The following is a 21,882-nucleotide window of genomic DNA, read 5'->3' as shown; positions in this document are numbered from 1 at the left end:
CTGGGATGAAGTGAGAGAGTGGCATGGACATATATACACTACCAAATGTAAAATAGATAGCTAGTGGGAAGCAGCCACATAGCACAAGGAGATCAGCTCAGTGCTTTGTGACCACCTAGAGGGGTGGGAAAAGGGAGGTTAGGAGGGAGACACAAGAGGGAGGAGATATGGGGATATATGCATATGTATACGTATAGCTGATTCACTTTGTTATAAAGCAGAAACTAACACACCATTGTAAAGCAATTATACTCCAATAAAGATGTTAAAAAAATAATAACAGTTTCTCTTTATCAGTTGTGTACACAGTCAGCATGGCCTGGCAGTTACGGCATCCTGGGAAATAACTGACTGGTGGTCTAAAATCCTGGCTTCCAATTCTGGCCAGCCATTAATGTGCCTGGTAATCTTTGAGAAAATCAGTTAACATATCCAGTTCCAGTTAACACAATAATGCAAAAAAGAATGGAAGGGTTGAGCATGATGACGCTGCAAGTCCCTTCAAGACCACCAAGTGACGCTTCTGAGAAAATGCCAGCTAGCACCATCCGGGAGCACTGCTGCAAGCCGCATCTCCAGCTACCCCCCAAATGTGGCAGCAGTCAGCTCTTCGCCACAAGACCTCCAGAGTCATAGCTTAAGGTGGGTGCATGTGAACTTGTCCCCTTTGTACATCAGGTCCCTCTGGCCAAGAGGGAGCCTGAGCAAGGGACGGGGAAGAATTTAAAATTGATGCAAGAACTGAACTGAACTAGATCATGCTAGGTTGTTTTTTTTTTTTTTAATCCCAGAAAGAATTCAGAAAATTCTCTGATGTTCCACAGGTGAAAATAAAGGTTAGAACAGGAAAATCTCCAAGGTTACAGATTCATGTTAGAAACACTGCCAAGCCCAGACCCTTGGATAGACAGTTTAAGGGTGTACGTGAGACCAAGAGGGGCTTTGCAGCAGGACAAGGGCAGGCTCCAGGGCAGGTGGGCACCACCTCTAGTGACCACATTTCACAAGCACAGGTCACTCAGCTTCCTCATGACTCACAAGCTATGATAAGAATTACACCGTCTGATGTATGACCCTGTTCTGAATATAATCATCTTTCTATACGTTGTTATATACTATCCCTAACGTGAATAATTTATTTTACTCCTCTGAAACACTCTGGTTTCTTATGATGAAAAGAGATGAATGCAAAGTGCTAAGCACAATGCAGCACATCATAAACAGACACATGAAAGGATGCTCAACATCACTAATCACTGGGGAACTGCAAATCAAACCCACAATGAGATAGTCACCTCACACCTGTCAAATGGCTATTATTAAAAAGACAACAAATAACAAGTGTTGGTGAGGGTGTGGAGAAAAGGGAGCCCTCGTGCACTGTTGGTAGGAATGCAAATTGGTGCAGCTGCTACGGAAAACAGTAAGGAAGTACCTCAAAAAATTAAAACTTGAACTACCATATGATCCAGCAATTCCACTTCTGGGTATATTTTTTTCATAAATTTATTTACTTTATTTATTTATTTTTGGCTGCATTGGGTCTTCCCTGTGATGCGCGGGCTTCTGACTGTGGTGGCTTCTCTTGTTGTGGAGCACGGGCTCTAGGCGTGCAAGCTTCAGTAGTTGTGGCATGTGGGCTCAGTAGTTGTGGCTCGCGGGCTCTAGAGCACAGGCTCAGTAGCTGTGGCGCACGGGCTTAGTTGCTCTGCGGCATGTGGGATCTTCCTGGAACAGGGCTTGAACCCGTGTCCCCTGCATTGGCAGGAGGATTCTTAACCACTGTGCCACCAGGGAAGCCCCTGGGTATATTTTTGAAGAAAACTAAAACACTAATTTGAAAAGATGTATAGACCCCTATGTTCATTACAGCACTCTTTACAATAGCCAAGATATGGAAGCAACCTAAGTGCCCATCAGGAGAGGAATGGATAAAGAAGATGTGGTACATATACACAACGGAATATTACTCAGCCATACAAAATGATAGCATCTTGCCATTTGCAGCAACGTGGATGAGCCTAGAGAGTATTACGCTGAGTGAAAAAAGTCAGACAAAGAAAGACAAATACTGTAGGATTTCACTTACACGTAGAATTTAAAAAACAAAACAAATGAACAAACATAACAAAACAGAAACAGTCTCATGGATACAGAGAACAAACAGGTGGTTGCCAGAGGGAAGGGGGTTGGTGAATGAAATACATGAGGAAGATTAAGAGATACAAACCTCCAGTTATAAAATAAATGAGTCATGGTTATGAAAGGTATAGTGTGGGGAATATAGTCAATTACATTTTGATATCTTTGTATGATGACAGATGGTAACTAGACATCATGGTGATCATTTTGTAATGCATAAGAATATTAAATCACTATGTTGTACACCTGAAACTAATATAATACTGTAAGTCAATTATACTTCAATTAAAAAAAACCAAAAACAAAAACAAAAAAAAACAACACCTCCTCAAATCCCTTTCTCTGGGCTTTTCAAAGACTGTCACAACTCTCAACATTTAGGCAAATCTTCCCACTTAGCGTGGAATCAAGGACATCATATAAATGTGTGACACTGCATTTTCATTTTGGATGTGAAATTCTTCTGAGGATGCAACATTTAACTAAAAAAAAAAACAAAAAACAAAAAACCATTAATATAAAATGTTTTCCTCTATTAATTCTCTACTTGTCTTTCAAAAGGTATCGTTTGAAGAGCTGGAATGCATTTCTGAAAAGCTTCTTTTACTTTCAGTTCGCACCTAGTTACTGAATAGGAAATCATCAAATTCTATTATGTGGTCACCGTTTCTCTCCTGAAATAGAAACAGCACAATTTCATAGGAAATTGCTCTTGGGAGTTTTCCAACCCAAGGCTGCAATCTCGAAACTTTTGGAATCTTTGAAAAAGTTTAAGGTTAGAAATGCAAAAGTTCCAAACCATTCCAGAAAACACTAAAATTGTTGAACTGCATACCCTGCTTTACTGAAATAAAGGCGGCTTGAACTATTCTTGATACGGTGCAATCCCAGGGGACTGAGAAAGAAGAACAATTTTAAAGCAAACTCTGCTTCTGCTTTTAAAAATTGTGGTTGAGCTGATATGTCACCTTCATCGAAAAGAGTCTTCTAAAATTCTCCAAACATATGACTTTTCCCACCACAGGAAAAGCACAGGAAGGCATGTTCGGTGAAGCCCATCTTTTTTTTGGTCTGACCTGCCTGTGGTTTTTAATGGTGTCATGGCTTTTGTAAAAATCACATATTGCTTTAGATGGGTGAACTTTATGGTATGTGAATTACACTTCAACAAAGCTGTTTAAAAAATGACATATTGCCTGAGGAAAATTCAAACAGTGCAGAAAAGTACATTTTAAAAAAACTCTTAAAAATCCCACCCCCCGGTAATTACCAACTGTAACATTTTTGGGCTGCCCATTCTTCTGCTTCTCTCTCCCTTTCTATAATTACACACACTCAGAAATATGTATCCAGCTTAATATAACATCTCTTTTCCCAACTGTTTCAGTAAACAGTTCTAAACGTGGCACCCTCTTAACAGAAGGCAGGTGGAGCCAGTGCTGTCCGGGGGGGCCAGGTTCAATGGGACAGCGCATCAAAGGCACCGCCATGAGCCCCGTGATTCCCACTCGGGAACCGGTGGCCACCTCACTGCCCTCATCAGGTGATCGCTGGAAACCAGAAAGTGTCACGTTCAGGGTCACTTGGATGATGACCGCAGACGGTCACACGACCTGGCAAACTCGAGGACTCACGCTTGATTTTGAGCCTGAAAACACAATCACTGGTTATACAGAGTTGTGCAAATCAGAAACAGGACGCCCAAGCCAGGTGGGCTGCTGCGTGTAAGACAGCCCGCTAGTTGCTACAAATCTGGGGAGGGAGGGAAAGTTACTAAAAATCCAGATCTCTCTCCGTCTGAAACTGTACCCCATGTATAGTGTTTCCCCTCACCGCACGGAGAGTGTCGCTGAAGTATAAATGCCGCACGCATCCCCGGGACCCCGCTAAGGAGCACGCTCTGGGCGGGCAGGCTGGGGCGGATGGATGGTGCGTCCCCGGCGTGGCAGCTGCGGGGCCGAGGCCGGGACCGTGAGGACACAGCGCCACCTGCAGGAGGCAAGGGGCATAACCACGCCTCAGAGGGCCGTCCGGCCAGCGCGACCGAGGAACAGGAGCTGGGGGTCGTCACCGTGTCACAGTGGGAGACAGCCACGCGGGCAGCGTCCGTGTCCACACTCAGCCTGCTGAGCCAAGAGCGTGTAAACCTCTGCCTGACACATGGTAGCTAAGGCTGCAGCCCCGTCTGCAAGTGATGTGAGGAACGGTGTCCCGGCCGGTGAGCGAAGCTTCCGTTTCTGGCACAGGCACCTCGACCACCTGTTCCCATGCCGCTCCCTCCCACCTTCCCCCGCCAGGTCTACTTCTGCCGCTACTCGGCTGTCCCTGCTGCCACCAAGGTCTGCGCCTCCAAACGCACAGCACGCCCTGCTAATCAGTCTTTCCCGACGCGACCGAACGGAAACCGTGCCCGCCGGTTAAGTGCCCTGTGAAGACAGGGCTGCCGATGACCCCACGACACAGCCTCACCCACCACGCGACCCCCCGGCCCCCCTATGCTGACGACGCCCCAGCGTGTTCCTCCGGGTCGGACCCGCATTGCCAGCTGCCTGCCAGGCGCCCCCCGGGGGTCCCCGGGCCCCTCCGGCCCAGCCCGGCATGGGTGCCCCACACGGCCCTTCCGGGGCCTGACCCAGGGCTCAGCGCTGCTGTGGGCTCGGCTGACGGCCCCCTTCCAGCCCCTGCCCACCCAGGGCCGCTGGGGCTCCCACCCCACCGCTCTGTCCCCACTGCGCTTGCCTTCATTCTGACTATGCTTTTAACTAATTTCTTTACCTGCCTCTCACTTTGGACACATGCAGACATTTACTAAACGGCCACCAAAAAATGTGTATAAACCTGGTTCAATCGCTTCTCAGCACCTCCTTAGCGACGGGACCCCTCAGCACAGGCCCGCCGCGACCTGGGTCTCCGCGGCCCTCCCGCCTTCGAGAAGGCAGCTCTGTAAGCCTCCCACCCACCAGCCTTTCATGCCTCCGCGCCTGGCCTCACGGGTCCCCTCGTGCTCCCATCTGCTTGCTGTGCGCCCCCCGAACTGCTTTCCACCCTCGAGTTCCAGTCTGCACCCGGCGAACGCTCACTCCTCCAAGAGGGTCACCTTAACAGTAACAAGAGCAAACCCCTCTGTGTCACTTACTGTCTGCCAAGCACTGGCCGGGCCACCTTATATAAACCACCCTGTTTACTCCTTACAGCAAGTCTGTGGGGAGCTACTATCTTCGTGCCCTGGAGACGTTACGGTCCAGGGCTCAGGACAGGTGTCTAAGTGGCCGCTAGTTTTCTGCACGTCAACACCTAGCGTGGGCCGCGTGGTAGTCACTGCTGACTAACCGTGGTGGTTAGTAGTACACACAGGACCCCCACGATCCTTCCAACCTGCAGGTAGAAGCAGAAGCCTCCACGGGGAGGGGTGACGAGATCGCACAGAGTGGGAAGCCAGAGGGGAGAAACAGAGGCCGCTCTGACCTGGCTTTGGAGGGAGAGGCCATCAGGAAAGGAGCGCAGAACAGGCAGCACGTGTAGAGGCTGGGAGCGCGGATCTGGACCCGGACTTCCGCTCACTAGCCGTCTGACCTTGGCCGAGGAGCTAAAGCACTGGGTGCCCCGCTCGTGTGTCTGATCTGGTGGTGGCGTGCAAGGTGGTTGGGAAAAGGGAAACACCAGGAGCCGCTGCACTGTTACAACCATGAGTGGATTAAAATGCTAATAAAAAAGGCCACTGGACGCATCCTTAAGTTATTTAGATAACTGCCCTGGGACTGAAAGTGACAGGCCCGCCCAGGTTTCCTGCCACCAAGGAAAGGACCTGGTGTCAAAAAGACATAAATGAGGGCTTCCCTGGTGGCGCAGTGGTTGAGAATCTGCCTGCCAATGCAGGAGACACGGGTTCGAGCCCTGGTCTGGGAGGATCCCACATGCCGCGGAGCAACTGGGCCCGTGAGCCACAATTGCTGAGCCTGCGCGTCTGGAGCCTGTGCTGCGCAACAAAAGAGGCCGCGATAGTGAGACGCCCGCGCACCGCGATGAAGAGTGGCCCCCGCTTGCCGTGGCTAGAGAAGGCCCTCGCACAGAAACGAAGACCCAACACAGCCAATAATAAATAAATAAAAATTTTAAAAAAAAAGACATAAATGATTTCACTTAAGGATGTAACAAAAAAAATGAAGGCCGAAGGGATATCCCCACACTGCTACTTAAAACAACACAATTGGAAAACATACAGACCTCCAATAATAAATGTTTAACATTAATCGTAATACATCCATATGGCTAATAATACAGAACCATTAATTGTGTTATCAAAGAAGGTTTAACCATAATTCAAAAGAGTCATGCACCACAATGTTCACTGCAGCAGTATTTACAATAGCCAGGACACGGAAGCAACCTAAGTGTCCATTGACAGATGAATGGATAAAGAAGATCTGGCACATATATACAATGGAATATTACTCAGCCATAAAAAGAAACGAAATTGAGTTATTTGTAGTGAGGTGGATGGAGTTAAGAGTCTGTCATACAGAGTGAAGTAAGTCAGAAAGAGAAAAACAAATACCGTATGCTAACACATATATATGGTATTTAAAAAAAAAAAAAGGTTCTGAAGAACCTAGGGGCAGGACAGGAATAAAGACGCAGACGTAGAGAATGGACTTGAGGACACGGGGAAGGGGAAGGGTAAGCTGGGATGAAGTGAGAGAGTGACATGGACATATATACACTACCAAATGTAAAACAGATAGCTAGTGGGAAGCAGCCGCATAGCACAGGGAGATCAGCTCGGTGCTTTGTGACCACCTAGAGGGGTGGGATAAGGAGGGTGGGAGGGAGATGCAAGAGGGAGGGGATATGGGGAGATATGTATATGTATAGCTGATTCACTTTGTTATACAGCAGAAACTAACCCACCATTGTAAAGCAATTACACTCCAATAAAGATGTTTAAAGAAAAAAAAAAAAAGAAGGTTTAGTGTTACTGTGGAAGCAGAATAGTGGCCTCCCAAAGTGTTCATGCACTGATCCCAGAACCTGGGGTACGGTGTTACATGACACGTGGGACTCTGCAGGTGTGATTAAGGGTAAGTACTTTGGAATGTGGACATTATCTCAGATTATCTGGGTGGGACAAATCCAACCATAGGAGTCCTTAAAAAATGGAAAAGGAAGGAAGAGTCCATGGGGAGACGTGACAGAAGAGCAAGCAGAGACTAGGGTCTGAGACGGACAGACCCCACCTCTGCTGCTTTGAAGGTGGAGGCCGGGAGCCCCGGGCCGAGGGGTGCAGCGGCCTCTAGAGGCCGGGATGGGCCTTCGGCTTACAGTCCTACAGCCGCAAGGAGCTGGATTCAGCTGAAACCCAGCCGAGCAGGAAAGGATTCTCCCCTAGAGCATCCAGAGAAGCAGGAGCCCTGCCGACACCTTAACAGGAGACAGGTGAGACCACCCTCAATTCTGACCACAGGCCTGTAAAAAACTGAATGCGTGTGGGTGCGTGGTTTAGACTGCTAAGTTCGCGGCAGTTTGTTACGGCAGCACTAGGACACTAACGCAGCTAAAAACATTATAAACATGAAGCTTAAGACAAAGCCCAGCCTAAGACTGCACGCACCCTTTATCCTCGCTCACACCGCATCACACCCATCGCAGGTGCACATGTGCACAGCAGGATCGCAAAGAACTACGTGAGAGCAAAAGTGTTCTTCAGAGTTCTGGATTTGGGGCATTTTTACTGCCCTCTTCAGCTGTTGCAGCCATCACTGTGGTCCTCTCTTCCGCACCCGCCGCACCCTTGACTCGCATCCCGTGGGCCCTGCCCCGGGTCCGCGCTGGAGAGACTTGCTGGGCCACGGGGGCCCGGTGGGCGAAGGCCCCGCTCCCCGTGCGTCCTCGTCTGGACCCCTGGACAGCACGCAGGGGCTCGCCGCGCCTTAGACCCGACCACGCGGCCTTCTGGACCACCTTCTCCAGGTTCCTGCGGTCCCCCGCGTTGCTGAGCCTCCCCTCGGTTTCCTTCTGTCTCTGGATCCCCAGGCGTCTGTCTGAGTGAGTTAGGAGCCGGGCGCGGATCTCCACTCCCTTCCGGCTTCACCCGCCTAGTCACCGCGTCCACAGTGACGGCCCCCGGGCGCCGAGCGCCCATCGGGGCCTCTGTCCTGAGCTCCAAGCACACACCCGGCGGCCGCCCTGTCTCCCCTCCGACCTCCGACAGGCGCCGCCGTGAAGCCCTGCGTGAAGGCCGCCCGGCGGCCAGGTGTGCACCCCGGCGCCGCGGGCATCCTGGCTGGCGCAGCCTTCGTGGTGCGAGCGCGCTGTGTGAGCAGCGACCCAGGCTGCCGCCTGTTCCCGGGCTGCGGCAACCCGCCCCCAGCGGTGCGAGGGAAAGGCCCCGGCGTGTCCAAGGGCCTCCTTCTTCTCTTATCTCCCCCCGCTGGCTGTGCAGCGACGCACGACACACTGACTTCGAACTGTCTCTCTTCTTTCTAACCTTTCTGACGGCGTCGCTTACCTCCCAGCTAATGCCAGACTTAATGCCACGAAGTGTCCTCAGCAGGTGGCCACGAGGACCCTGACACGGGTGCGGGGCTCTTACCATCGCTGCCGTCTGTGCAGGAGTGGAGGGTAAAGCCTTGGTTTTTGTTCCTTGAGGGGTTTTTTTTTTTTAAACCTCTCCTTTGTCGAGTCCTTGGATTACGAGTTCCCTTTCTCACCTGAGCCATTTCTTTAGTTTCGTGTCACTCGAAATGTAACGTGCACGTGGTGACACACACAGGAGGAAGGAAGAGGACAGAAGGTCCGTGAGAACACAGGCTCTCTGGGACAAAACTGTGAGCGGAGCCGTAAAAGAAAGAGACTGGGAAAGAGGGGAGATAAAAGTGAAGGAGGGCTTCCCTGGTGGCGCAGTGGTTGAGAATCTGCCTGCCAATGCAGGGGACACGGGTTCGAGCCCTGGTCTGGGAGGATCCCACATGCCGCAGAGCAACTGGGCCCGTGAGCCACAATTACTGAGCCTGCGCGTCTGGAGCCTGTGCTCCGCAACAAGAGAGGCCGCGATAGTGAGAGGCCCGCGCACCGCGATGAAGAGTGGCCCCCGCTTGCCCCAACTAGAGAAAGCCCTCGCACAGAAACGAAGACCCAACACAGCCATAAATAAATAAAAAATAAATAAATAAATAAAAATTTTTTAAAATAAAAATAAAAAATAAAATTAAAAAAAAGTGAAGGAGACTCGGGGAGGCTCCAGAGGAAGAGTTGCCATGCGATCCTGAGCCCAGAGAGGGGCGGTGCCTGGGGTCAGGGTGGGTTGTCAAGGCCTATCGTTTGTTAAATAACTCAAGTCTTCGTTTGAAGAATCATTAAGTGCATTTACTGTTTAAGTTTTGGATTTTTTTTTCTTGACAACATATCACATATTTTATGAGACCTGCGTGGGCTGGCCCAACGTGAATATTCTCTGCAACACAAAGCAGAACTGGAGGGTCCAGGTCCCAGAGGCTTCTGTGCAGTGACATCAGGAAGGGACATGAGTATGGGAAAGTGACACCAGCGGCCGGGGCATCAGGGCAGGGGGGAGGGCAGAGAAACACGTGAGAGGTCACATGGTGATGGTTTCTATTTCTGCAGGACCTGAACGCAAATATTTACCATAATTCACTTAAAACCTAAGCCTCACTGTTTACTTGACTGGAAGCCGGCACAGCTTCTCTGCAGATAAAGGTTGCCTTACAGACAAAATGGTTTATGAACTACGGGTGACGATGGTTAGGAAAGGGCTGGAGACAAAAAAGGAAACCTAAACCCGACAAGACTGGCGAGCATCTCTAGCTGTGTGACACCTTTAAGGTGGAGAGAGTGACTCTAAACCCCGACTGCTGCTAGACTCTTCCAGGGAGCGTGAGAGGATGCCGCCAGCATCCTCCTCCTGAGCCTCTGATGCCCTGGGGGACGGGGGGGGGGGGGGGGGGGGACGGCGGGGCAGACACGCTATTTCTATGAGCTCGCCGGCTGATTCGAACAGGCTGCCAGGCTGGGTGTCCTGTGGTTTGGGAACACGTGCGAGCTCATTGCAGGGCAGATGAAAGTTTTAACCTGAGAACATTAATCCACAAACTGCCCTCTTAAAACATAAGTCAGAAAAAGAAATTCAATCAAAAACGCAGACGCAGATGAAGTGGCAGCGATTCTGTTTACAGAATGACTTCCAAACCTGCTCAGACCCCTGAATCATTTTACCTTCCAGACATCGCTTGAAGTCCGACCAAGGCCTTCCTTCCCTCTGATCCCCGCCGAGCAGAAGCCCCTGTATGCAGGCACAGGGACCGGAGACAGGAGATGCTCCATCCCCGGCACTGACCCGGCTCTCAGTGTGAGAGTCTGGGCCTCCCCTGGGAGACCTCAGAGAGCCCAAGGATATCAGAGAATGCCTCTGTTCCTAACATACACTTCCTATTGAAGAACAAACTTGGACATTTTCAAAGTCAGGTTACTCTTTATGTCGTACAGATTTTATCTGGGATGGTACAGAGAGGGAAAAGTCCTCAAAGCCTCCTTTTCAGGCAGTGCCCAAAAGAGGGCTCGCCAGAGTGAAACTCCTGCTGGGGCATGTCAGCGAGGAAAAGGGAAGAAGGTGTGGGGTGGGCTGGATGATGCCCTGGCAGGCAGCCACTCCTGCCCCCACGTGGGATGCTCTGGGTCTTGACCACAGGGGACATGGTACCACTGCTTTCCCAGCCAGCGTGTCTCAGACGGGATCACAAAGCCAGCTGGAAAGACACAACTGAATAATGGAAGAACAGAACTATCCCTAGAGAGGTGCTTAGAAACTGAATTTTAATGATGCTCAGGAAATAAGATCAAATATGCAGTCCCCACAGATGCACACTAGCCCCCAGGTGCCTCAGGTCCCAGGAGAGCTGCCTGATTGCTCTACCCGAGGTACACGCGATGTTACCCGCTGAGGATGTGATATGATTTTACCCACATTATTAATGCAACTAAAATGTTCTACTAAAAATAACCCATTTTATTCTTCCTGGTCTGAATACATGTATGGTGTGTTTGTGTTTGGTGACAGACGCCCCAACAAATTGATCTGTAGATTCAATGTAATTCCAATCAGAATCTCAGAGGGCTTTGACTGGGGGTGAGGGAGGGGTTTAAAATGAACGAGCTAATTCTAAAATGCATATGGGAATGCAAACTATTTCCTAAAAGAAAAAGTTGGAGACATTTTACTTTTTGACTTCAAGACTTACTATCATCCACTATATAAGACGACACAGATTTAACAAATGAAAATGGGAATGAGGGTATATTCAGAGAAATATCTGTTAAATATTAATGAGATATTTATATTTGTCCTTTTTGGTCAGCTTTGTTGAGGTATGATTTACGTACAATAACTATTCACCAGTTTTAAGTATATAAAGAAATTAGTTGTGATCAGTGTATGTGTCTTTTAACCAGCACCACAATTATGACATGGAATAGTTCCATGACCCCAAATAATACCCTCACATCCTCTGCAGCAAATCCTACCCCCGCCCACCCCCGGCCCCAGGAAACCACTGATCTGCTCTCCACTGCTACAGTTCACTCATATATTCTTTTGTTCCAGTCAAAATGTTTAGATTTTCAAAGTATCTATAAATTCAAAAGTATCATGCTAAGTATGCAATTCCTTGTAACATTAGGTTCTTAAAGAATTTTAATTAGGTTTCTGAAAAAGAAAATAAGATGCTTAAATAAAACCTTTGAAACATTAACTTTGTGATTAGGGGATGTTTCATGTTTAAAATTTTTTTTTAGCATTTACAGCCAGTTATGGCTTATCTTAAGAAATAAAATTAGAAGGTCCTTTAAGATAAACTATACAAGATCAAAGTCAAAGAAATAAAGTTAATGATACTTTTGTATCACTGGCTAAATTTAATTTTGTATTTAAAAACACACCATTTAAAAATTAGCTCTTTCTTCAAAGAAGTTGTGCAGAAAGTAATTACTGAAATAATTATCACAAAATAATGATAAGAATGGTAACAAATATAATAAGTATTTAAGTATTATTATTGCAGGATTTACTCTTGCCAAGTGCTTCACAGAGTCATTCAGGTAAATCACCATTGTTATCTCCATTTAAAAAACAACAAAAGAAAACTAAGGTTTAGAATTTTTCAGTGAGAAGCTCAAGACTAGCTAAGAAGCGCCACACATTTTCGGTCAGATCAAACTGAGTTCAGTCTGATTTCTTACACCTTCCATAATTGCAGTAGGTGATGGATAAGACATTTATATTTAGGTTACGGAGCTACACAAAACAACTTAATGCAAGTATGAAAGCCTGCTATTATCTAATAAAGATGCTCCAGAACAAATATCCCACTTAGAAATAAGTAAATATCTAAAGAAAAGGAACAGGAAGAAATATAAAGTTATGCACTGAAGAGGAAGTGCAGGTTAAAAGATAATGCCTGACTAAAACGAATAACATCCCTTCTAGTTCAGTGGTCCTATGAGGAATGTGGCTATGAGGTATCATTTCCACAGAAGAGATTTCTGGTGCCCTACTAAGGAGACAAGAAAGGACAGAGGGAAATTCATTGGCAATGAAAAATATAATCAGTGAAAATATGTCTACTGTATCAGTGGAATGAAGACTGGAAAGCAGGTTGATAGACTAATAAGACAAGAAATATTAAACTGCGCTTTCAAAGAACACACCAGCTGCTCATGCTCTGATACGTGGAAGCATTAGCACCCTCTGTGTCGTCTGTACTTTGGAAACACCACCTGCCTTACCGGTGGTGTTCAGCTATACACAGAGCAGAAAGTTATACCGAAGGCAATGGTCTTTACGTTTGGTGAGATTCACTGTATCCTCACAGGTTTGTGCATTTTAATATACACTCTCCTAATATGTGATCATTCTGTTTTCCTACATAAAAATTCAATGGTTATAACTCTTATAAAGATAACTACTCTTCCCTGCACCATCTACACAGTCACTATAAGAACAAATTATGCTGAATAAATAACTATGCCTTTTTTAATAACTTTTTAAATTTATTTATTTTATTTTATTTTATTTATTTATTTTTGGCTGTGTTGGGTCTTCGTTGCTGCACGCAGGCTTTCTCTAGTTGCGGCGAGCAGCGGTTATTCTTCATTGCCGTGCGTGGGCTTCTCATTGCGGTGGTTTCTCCTGTTGTGGAGCACGGGCTCTAGGCGCGTGGGCTTCAATAGTTGTGGCATGTGGACTCAGTAGTTGTGGCTCGCGGGCTCCAGAGCACAGTCTCAGTAGTTGAGTAGTTGTGGTGCACGGGCTTAGTTGCTCCGTGGCATGTGGGATCTTCCCAGACCAGGGATCGAACCCATATTCCCTGCATTGGTAGGCGGATTCTTAACCACTGCACCACCAGGGAAGTCCCTAACTATGCCTTATTAATGCTTAAAATAACACACTTGTGTTTTAGTCTAAGCTTTTGTTGGGTTTAATTACAAAATTTCTCTTTATGTAACCAACATGTAGAAAATGATATAATGTAGCATAAAAAATCATTTATTCTTGAAGCAGAATGTGGTTTGACACTATTTTGTATAGTAGATCTCTAGGCTTTATTCACCTAGAATAACTGAAACTTTGTACCCTTTGGTTAGTAATACCTCCCCATTTTCTTCTCTCCCAGCCTCTGGCAATCACTATTCTGTGCTACTCTGTGCTTCTATAAGTTTGACTATTTTAAATTCCTCATATAAGTGATATCATGTAGTATTTGTCCTTCTGTATCTGGCTTATTTCACTTAGCATAATGTCTTGCAAATTCAGCCATGTTGTCAGAAATGGCAGGATTTCCTTCTTTTTAAGCTTGAATAATATTTCATTGTATGTACATACCACATTTGCTTTATCCACACATCTGTCAGTAGACAGATTGCTTCCATGTCTTGGCTATTGTGAATAAAGCTGCAATGAACCTGGGAGTGCAGGTATCTTTTCAAGATTCTGATTTCAATTCCTTTGGATAAACACCCAAAAGTGGGATTGCTGGATCATAAGGAAGTTCTATTTTTAATTTTTTGAGGAACCTCCATACTGGCTGCACCAATTTCCATTCCTATCAACAGTGCATGAGGGTTCCCTTTTCTCTACATCCTCACAACACTTATCTCTCCCTTCCTCCCTCCCTCCCTTTCTTTCTTTCTTTCTTCCTTTCTTTCCTTCCCCCCTTTCTCCCTTCCTTCCTTCCCTTCCTTCCTTCTTTCTCTTTCTTTCTTTCTCTCCTTCCTTCCTTCTTTCTTTCTTTTTTTTTTTTTTTAATAATAGCCATCCTAACTGGTATAAAGTGACTTCTCATTGTGATTTCAGTTTGCATTTCCCTGATGATTAGTGATGTTGAGCATCTTTTCATGTACTTGTTGGCCATTTGTAGATTTCATGTTGTGTTCTTATTAATAATCATCATCATAATCATAAAGAGGGCAGGAGGAACCTTTTGGAGGTGATGGGTATGTTTATGGCACAAGTTGTGATGACGGTTTCATGGGTATATGCTTATCTCCAAACCCATCAGTTCGTACACATTAAATATGCACAGGCTCCTTTTTGTCAATCATATCTCAGGAAAGTGCTTTTTAAAAAAGTATGTGGGGCTTCCCTGGTGGTGCAGTGGTTGAGAATCTGCCTGCCAATGCAGGGGACACAGGTTCGAGCCCTGGTCTGGGAAGATCCCACATGCCACGGAGCAATTAGGCCCGTGAGCCACAACTACTGAGCCTGCGCATCTGGAGCCTGTGCTCCGCAACAAGAGAGGCCGCGATAACGAGAGGCCCGTGCACCGCAATGAAGAGTGGCCCCCACTTGCCACAACTAGAGAAAGCCCTCGCACAGAAACGAAGACCCAACACAGCCATAAATAAATAAATAAATGCTTTAAAAAAAAAAAAAAGTATGTGGTCTGCCAAATTTTCAATTGACAGAAAGATTTTTTTAAAAAGGAATTAGACTAATAAATCCTTCTTCAATATCTCTTCCTCATTTCCCATGCCCATTTCGGGGAGTCAAAGACTGTGTTATGAGGACCACAGGCATACCAAAAGGTGTATTTTATACTAATTGTGAACAACTGTGTCAGCAGCAGAATTAGCAATAAATGCTTTACTATTTGCAAGGCTATGCAAAGATCTATCATGCAGCTCCGCCCTCCTCAAAAAGGAACTTGATACAGAAAGGATATATACAATAAGAATCATTAAAAGAAAGGCAGTGTAAATAGATCTTAATGAAAAAATGTCTTGGGCATTTCAAGTTCTACTTTAGTTTTGTAGAGAAAACTACAAAAATAAGCTACTCTGAAATAAAATTGACTTTCAGAGCTATAATTAAAATTATGAAAAATTCCAAGGATTAGAGACTACATTTTTGGATACCAAAAATCTTCTTTGAATAGTGATTCACAAGCACATGGAATCATGCTTTAAAAATAGAAAGCAAAATTGCCTGTTTCCATGGCTTTAAACATTAGCCATTACTCAATATTCGTAAGACCAGTAATTATTATCAGAATATAAAGCACTTGCTGATGAGAAGTATTTGCAATTTAAATGGAAATTACAACTTTTCACTTGCAAATTTTTATAAACCATCTGTAAATATATTTGCTGAAAAACACATCACAGTGATAAGAGTTTTGTTTGTTGTTGTTGTTATTAAAAAATTTATACTTAACTGGTTTTTGTGATGATTCTGCAGTATAGTAAAAATTACCTAAAACATTACACAATTCAAAGTGAAAGGAAAAGATGAAGAAAACACTTTGCTTCAGGGATGGCTTATGTAAAAGAAAATTAATAAGGGGGAAAGTAGAAGCAGTAATAATTTTTAAAAATATATTTGATGATTGATCATATTTTAATACTATAAACTAACCCTTTGGCCTTCTAGGAAAGAAAAATCCAGATTTCTTGAGGCACGTTTGTTATAGAATGACGGCAAATAGTTTTCTTTTGAAATTAAGAGGCCACATTGAAGACAGAAACAAAGTTAGGAATCAAAGCCTTCTGGTATTTATTAGTCCTATTAATTAAAAATCAAAGAGCATTCTACTTATATTGAAAGAATTAACATTGTTAAAATGGCTATACTACCCAAAGCAAACTACAGATTTAATGTAATCCCTATCAAATTACCCATGACGTTCACAGGACTAGAACAAATAATCCAAAAATTTATATGGAACCATAAAACACCCAGAATTGCCAAAGCAAGCCTGAGGAAAAAGAACAAAGCAGGGGCATAACCCTCCCAGATTTCAGACAATACTACAAAGCTACAGATATCAAAACAGCATGGTATTGGCACAAAAACAAACATATGGATCAATGGAATAGAATAGAGAGCCCAGAAATAAACCCACACACCTACAGTCAATCTTCAACAAAGGGGGCAAAAATATACAATGGAGAAAAGACAGTCTCTTCAGCAAGTGGTGCTGGGAAAGTTGCACAGCTGCAGGTAAATCAATGAAGTGAGAACACACCCTCACACCATGCACAAAAATAAACTCAAAATGGCTTAAAGACTTAAATATAAGACAAGAAACCATAAAATTCCTAGTAGAGAACATAGGCAAAACATTCTCTGACATAAATTGTAGCAATGTTTTCTTAGGTCAGTTTCCCAAGGCAATAGATATAAATAAAAAATAAACAAATGGGACCTAATCAAACCTTATAAGCTTTTGCACAGCAAAGGAAACCATAAACAAAATGAAAAGACAACCTACACACTGGAAGGAAATATTTGCAAACAATGCAACCGACAAGGGCTTAATTTCCAAAATATACAAACAGTTCACGTAGCTCAGTATCAAAAAAAACCACAAACAACCCAATCAAAAAATGGGCAGAGTATCTGAATAGACATTTCTTCAAAGAAGACATACAGAAGGCCAAAAAGCACATAAAAAGATGCTCAACATTGCTAATTATTAGAGAAACACAGATCAAAACTACAATGAGGTACCACCTCATTGTAGCCAGTCAGGATGGCCATCATTAAAAAATCTACAAATAATAAATGCTGGAGAGGGTTGGAGAAAAGGGAACCCTCCTACACTGTTGGTGGGAGTGTAAATTGGTGCAGAGAACACCATGGAGAACAGTACGGAGGGTCCTTAAAAAACTAAAAATAGAACTACCATATCATCCAGCAATCCCACTCCTGGGCATATATACAGAGCAAACTCTAATTCGAAAAGATGTATGCACCTCAATGTTCATTGCAACACTATTTACGATAGCCAAGACATGGAAGTAACCTAAATGTCCATTGACAGATGAGTGGATAAAGAAGATGTGGTGTATACACACACACACACACACACACACACACACACTGGAATATTACTCAGCCATAAAAAAGAATGAAATAATGCCATTTGCAGCAACATGGCTGGACCTAGAGATTATCATAGTAAGTGAAGTATGTCAGACAGAGAAAGACAAATATCATATACCACTTATATGTGGAATCTAAAATATGATACAAATGAACTTATTTACAAAACGGAAACAGACTCACAGACATAGAAAACAAACTTATGGTTACCAAAGGGGAAAAGGGATGGGAGAGGCATAGATTAGGAGTTTGGGATTAGCAGATACAAACTAGTATACATAAAATAGATAAACAAGGTTCTACTGTATAGCACAGGGAACTATATTTAATATCCTGTAATAAACCATGATGGAAAAGAATATATATATATATATATATATATATATATATATATATATATATACACATACACACCCACATATATATATATATCACTTTGATGTACACCAGAAACTAACACATTGTAAATCAACTATATTTCAATTTAAAAAAATCAAATCAAATCAAATCAAAGAGCATTTTACATATCTGAGCTTAAAATCCCATAGCTTGTGATCAATGGGGAAAAGTAATTTACATTACTTTTAGTAATTTAAATTAGTATTTGTGTCACAGACACTAACAAATGAGAAAAATCTCAGAATAAAATATCAAATTGTAGTTCAGTAGCAATGGAACTACGTAACACGACTTTTTTATACTGGGGAATTCATATTTCACACAGAAATTCTGACAGGTGAATGTAAGGTTTTAGGGATTTCAAATGTATTTTTGAAACCAGTTGTAAGGTGGCAAATGCTAAACAGGGAACTGAGGTAGCAGCAGGGAGGCCTGGGTTGTAGTAGTAACACCACGAACTTTTACTCCTGGGCAAGTAATTTAAATTAACATTGGTTTGGTTTTATCATTTGTAAAATGAGAGCTTAGATTAGATATTCTGGGGATTCCCATATCAGTTAAATGTCTATGAGCTTGTTTCATAAATTAATAATAATCACAACTACCAGTATCAGTAAAATGCCAATTTTGTGTCAAGCGATAAACTATTCTTTGCATGCAATATCTCAGTCCTCAGAGCAGAAATGTCTTCATTTCAGAGATCTGTGATTCATGCACAACTGATCAACATAGAGCTGGGATTCCAGCTGAGCTGTCTGTCTTCCTGACCTCATGCCAACTCAACCACACTTTCTGGCCTTTATCCAACTGATGACAGAATATTCAATCATTCAAGCTGCATAACAAAGCTTAAAATAATGGTTCAACTATTCCAAAATGACATTTTAAAAGCTTCTATTTGAACCATAATGTCAGATAAGGAAGTTTTTATTACTTACAGCTGTTCCAAGGATGAGTCCTTTGAATGTCTGCTTATCTCGTATATGAATTCCATCCTTGTAGAGGTACCTGGAAAACATACAAGATCTTATTAAATTATAAATTAGCACAGATACCACATATCTTAGATCAGGATTTTTTAAACTGTAGTATGGACCCAAGGAGCTTTGGGGTGTTAATAGATTCCGTAAAAATATAGGGAAACTTTGATTTCATATCAATATGTTCAACTGTCTGGGTAGGAGAGCGCCAAGGCTCTCATCAGAGCCTCAGAGTGATACCGGACCAAAATACTGAGCATCAGTGCCTTAGCCTCTAAACCTTGGAATGGTTGTGCGAAACTTCCGACTGATGAGGTCACATCTACCGGGTAGCAACTACTCTAAGAAAAAGAAAAGTTTGACAGTAACAATTTTTTAAAATCCAGTCCATCGTACTGAATATATTGAACTGGGGGTTACATTTGCAAAGCTGGCAAATATCACCATTAGGACTCATGTGCGGGGGATGAAAACATTCACAGTCGGCTCTCCCATGGTTGCTGCCAAAAATCTACACACAGGAAAGGACCCTGTCATGGATTTACAGACACACTGCAACTCATGTTACCCCAAAAGTGACTGGAAACAAACTATATAACCTACTAGCACCTTCTCTGCCTTTTTCCTTCAACTGGAGGATGGCAACATTATTTCCTCTCTAAATCTACCAAAGTTTGCTGTTATTGGGTTTTTTTTTTTCTTAACAAACTGTGAATTGATTCAAACAATGTTGTATATTTTCTGAAGTGATTGAACCCAAACTAACACCGAACTGCAAAATACAGAATCTTAATATTAAACCCGAACTTAATTGAAAAAAATCTCTGTGGTTTCTGTGAATGCCGTGGAAGTGAATATCTTTTTATCTAGAGGTTACAAAAGGAATGGGGCCAACTCCAAGGAATTTTAGAGACTGGGAGAGATGGCAAAGGCCAGTCAATGCTCAGTTAACAACTGCAAAGGACACACTCAGCCAATGACCCAAGAAGGTGAATTTGCAAGAGCTGGGTCAGAAGAGGAAGAAGCTGTAATTCAGAGAAGAAGCTAAACCTAGGAAACAGGAACCACACCAGAAACAGATTCATGGATTTGAGTGTGGAAGAAATTTCCTCTTTAAATACCACCAGCAATGCTCAGTGTATCTCCAACCTGAGCACGTATGCAACAGTTTCTGCCCAGGGGATTTGTTTTTTATTTGTTCAGTGCTCGTAAGTGATGAGATCAGTATCACTTTGTAGATGCCAAGATGTTTCTGAACAGGTAAACGTTACTTGGGAGTTTATCATTAGACTAATTCTAACTTGGTTAATAGTTTATATACAGAGATGCTGTCCTTAGTTGCTGGTTCACCAAACCAAACAAAAGGAATGTTTTTCTTTTTTAATTTATTTATTTTGTTTATTTTTGGCTGCGTTGGGTCTTCGTTGCTGCACGCAGGCTGTCTCTAGTTGTGGTCAGCGGGGGCTACTCTTTGTTGCAGTGTGCGGGCTTCTCATTGCGGTGGCTTCTCTTGTTGCGGAGCACGGGCTCTAGGCATGTGGGCTTTAGTAGTTGTGGCACGCGGGCTCAGTAGTTGTGGCTCGCAGGCTCTAGAGTGCAGGCTCAGTAGTTGTGGCGCACGGGCTTAGTTGCTCTGCGGCATGTGGGATCTTCCGGACCAGGGCTCGAACCCGTGTCCCCTGCATTGGCAGGAGGATTCTCAACCACTGCACCACCAGGGAAGTCCTAAAAAGGAATGTTTTGCTCTCAGTTTTTCAGTGGAACTCAGGTCTCAAATTCAGCTAACCTTAAATGAACCACAGTTCCCAAAGAGATCCTCAAACAATTGCACTTTTTCTTATGAATCTAGAAGCAAATTTGTCCTAAGACATTTCAGTCTGTTTTGCCCAAGGGAATCAATGATACATTTTGGACCAAAACATGTTAGAATTTCAGAAGAGTTCAGAAAGGCTTTTGTTTCAGAGAAAAATCTGTGCTCTCCTTTGTGTTTGGTAGGGCACAACTGCAGTCCGGTGGTGTGTTCAGTCTAAAGAAAATTAGCCTCCTGGACATACATGCACTATAGCTACGTTATGTAAACACCCGAAATGCTTGGGAAAGGCCACCACAAAAATCACTGATGGACACGCATTACTGAAAAAGCTGAGCATTTACTGGTCTCATCCTCCCACTTGAGCATGTAACGATCCAGCCGCGGCAATGTTGCCCATTCACCTTATCCAAAATTAGCTTCTTGCTCATAATTCATTGTACTAGGTTTCTTCATTGAGTATCGCACTAGCAATAAGATGTCTTCCAAACCATATTTACAAGTGATGAAGTTTTTTGTCTTGTGCTGTTTATCAATTTCTTTGTTTTACTGTTGGGGAGATACTCCTTACATGCCAATGAATAAAGAACCCCAGACCCCCAGAACTGGGATGAAACACAGTGGGGTCAGGAGTGGACCACTCACGGCACCAGCCTAGAAGCCCAAAGAATCCTTAGCAATGTTTAACACATGGAAATCAAGAATGCCATGTGCCTGCTGGGCATGGGATTGGTCGTGAACAGCTAGGAGAGCTAATATTATAGAATGGACTGATTCTAAACAGGAACCAAGGTTTTAGGACTGAGGGATGAAAAGAGCTGTAGGAGGTCTTGTGTCATAGGCTGGGTGTCTCAGTTGAACACAGCAGGCTGCAAGGCTCTTGAGCTGGGGTGTGATGTGAATTCTAGTGACTCAGGAAGATGCTATGATCATTGCATAAATTAAACGGGAGAAAAAGCGTCGGGACAGCATCTCCTCTTTACAAGAATAATTTCAGCTTTTTCCCCAGAGTCCTTAATGAATCCACAAATGGAAATATTTCTATAAAAATGTTAATTACCTCCTTAATGTTTTTTTAAAAAGAAAGTTGCAGCACTCGCTCCTTAATTAAACAAATGTCCTTCCGGTTTCTTTGTTCAGCATTCCACATGAGTGGAGCA

The 21,882-nt window shown here is 43.9% G+C and overlaps 1 protein-coding gene across 14 annotated transcripts in view; it reads right to left on the bottom strand.

The window, feature by feature from the left end:
* LOC132351928 (uncharacterized) overlaps positions 1 to 21,882 on the bottom strand; it is a 366,712-nt gene that overhangs the window by 270,904 nt on the left and 73,926 nt on the right. For all 14 annotated transcript variants that reach the window (XR_009498526.1, XR_009498525.1, XR_009498524.1 and 11 more), the window contains exon 2: positions 18,871 to 18,940. Coding sequence is in view for 3 of the 14 variants with exons in the window: in XM_059902051.1 (XP_059758034.1) it covers positions 18,871 to 18,940 (70 nt within the window). In the remaining 11 variants the exon portion in view is untranslated. The remainder of the gene's footprint in view (positions 1 to 18,870; positions 18,941 to 21,882) is intronic.

Source organism: Balaenoptera ricei, chromosome 17 (assembly GCF_028023285.1).
Source record: "Balaenoptera ricei isolate mBalRic1 chromosome 17, mBalRic1.hap2, whole genome shotgun sequence".
NCBI classification, from domain to species: domain Eukaryota; kingdom Metazoa; phylum Chordata; class Mammalia; order Artiodactyla; family Balaenopteridae; genus Balaenoptera; species Balaenoptera ricei.
This window is presented reverse-complemented; position numbering and strand designations above follow the sequence as displayed.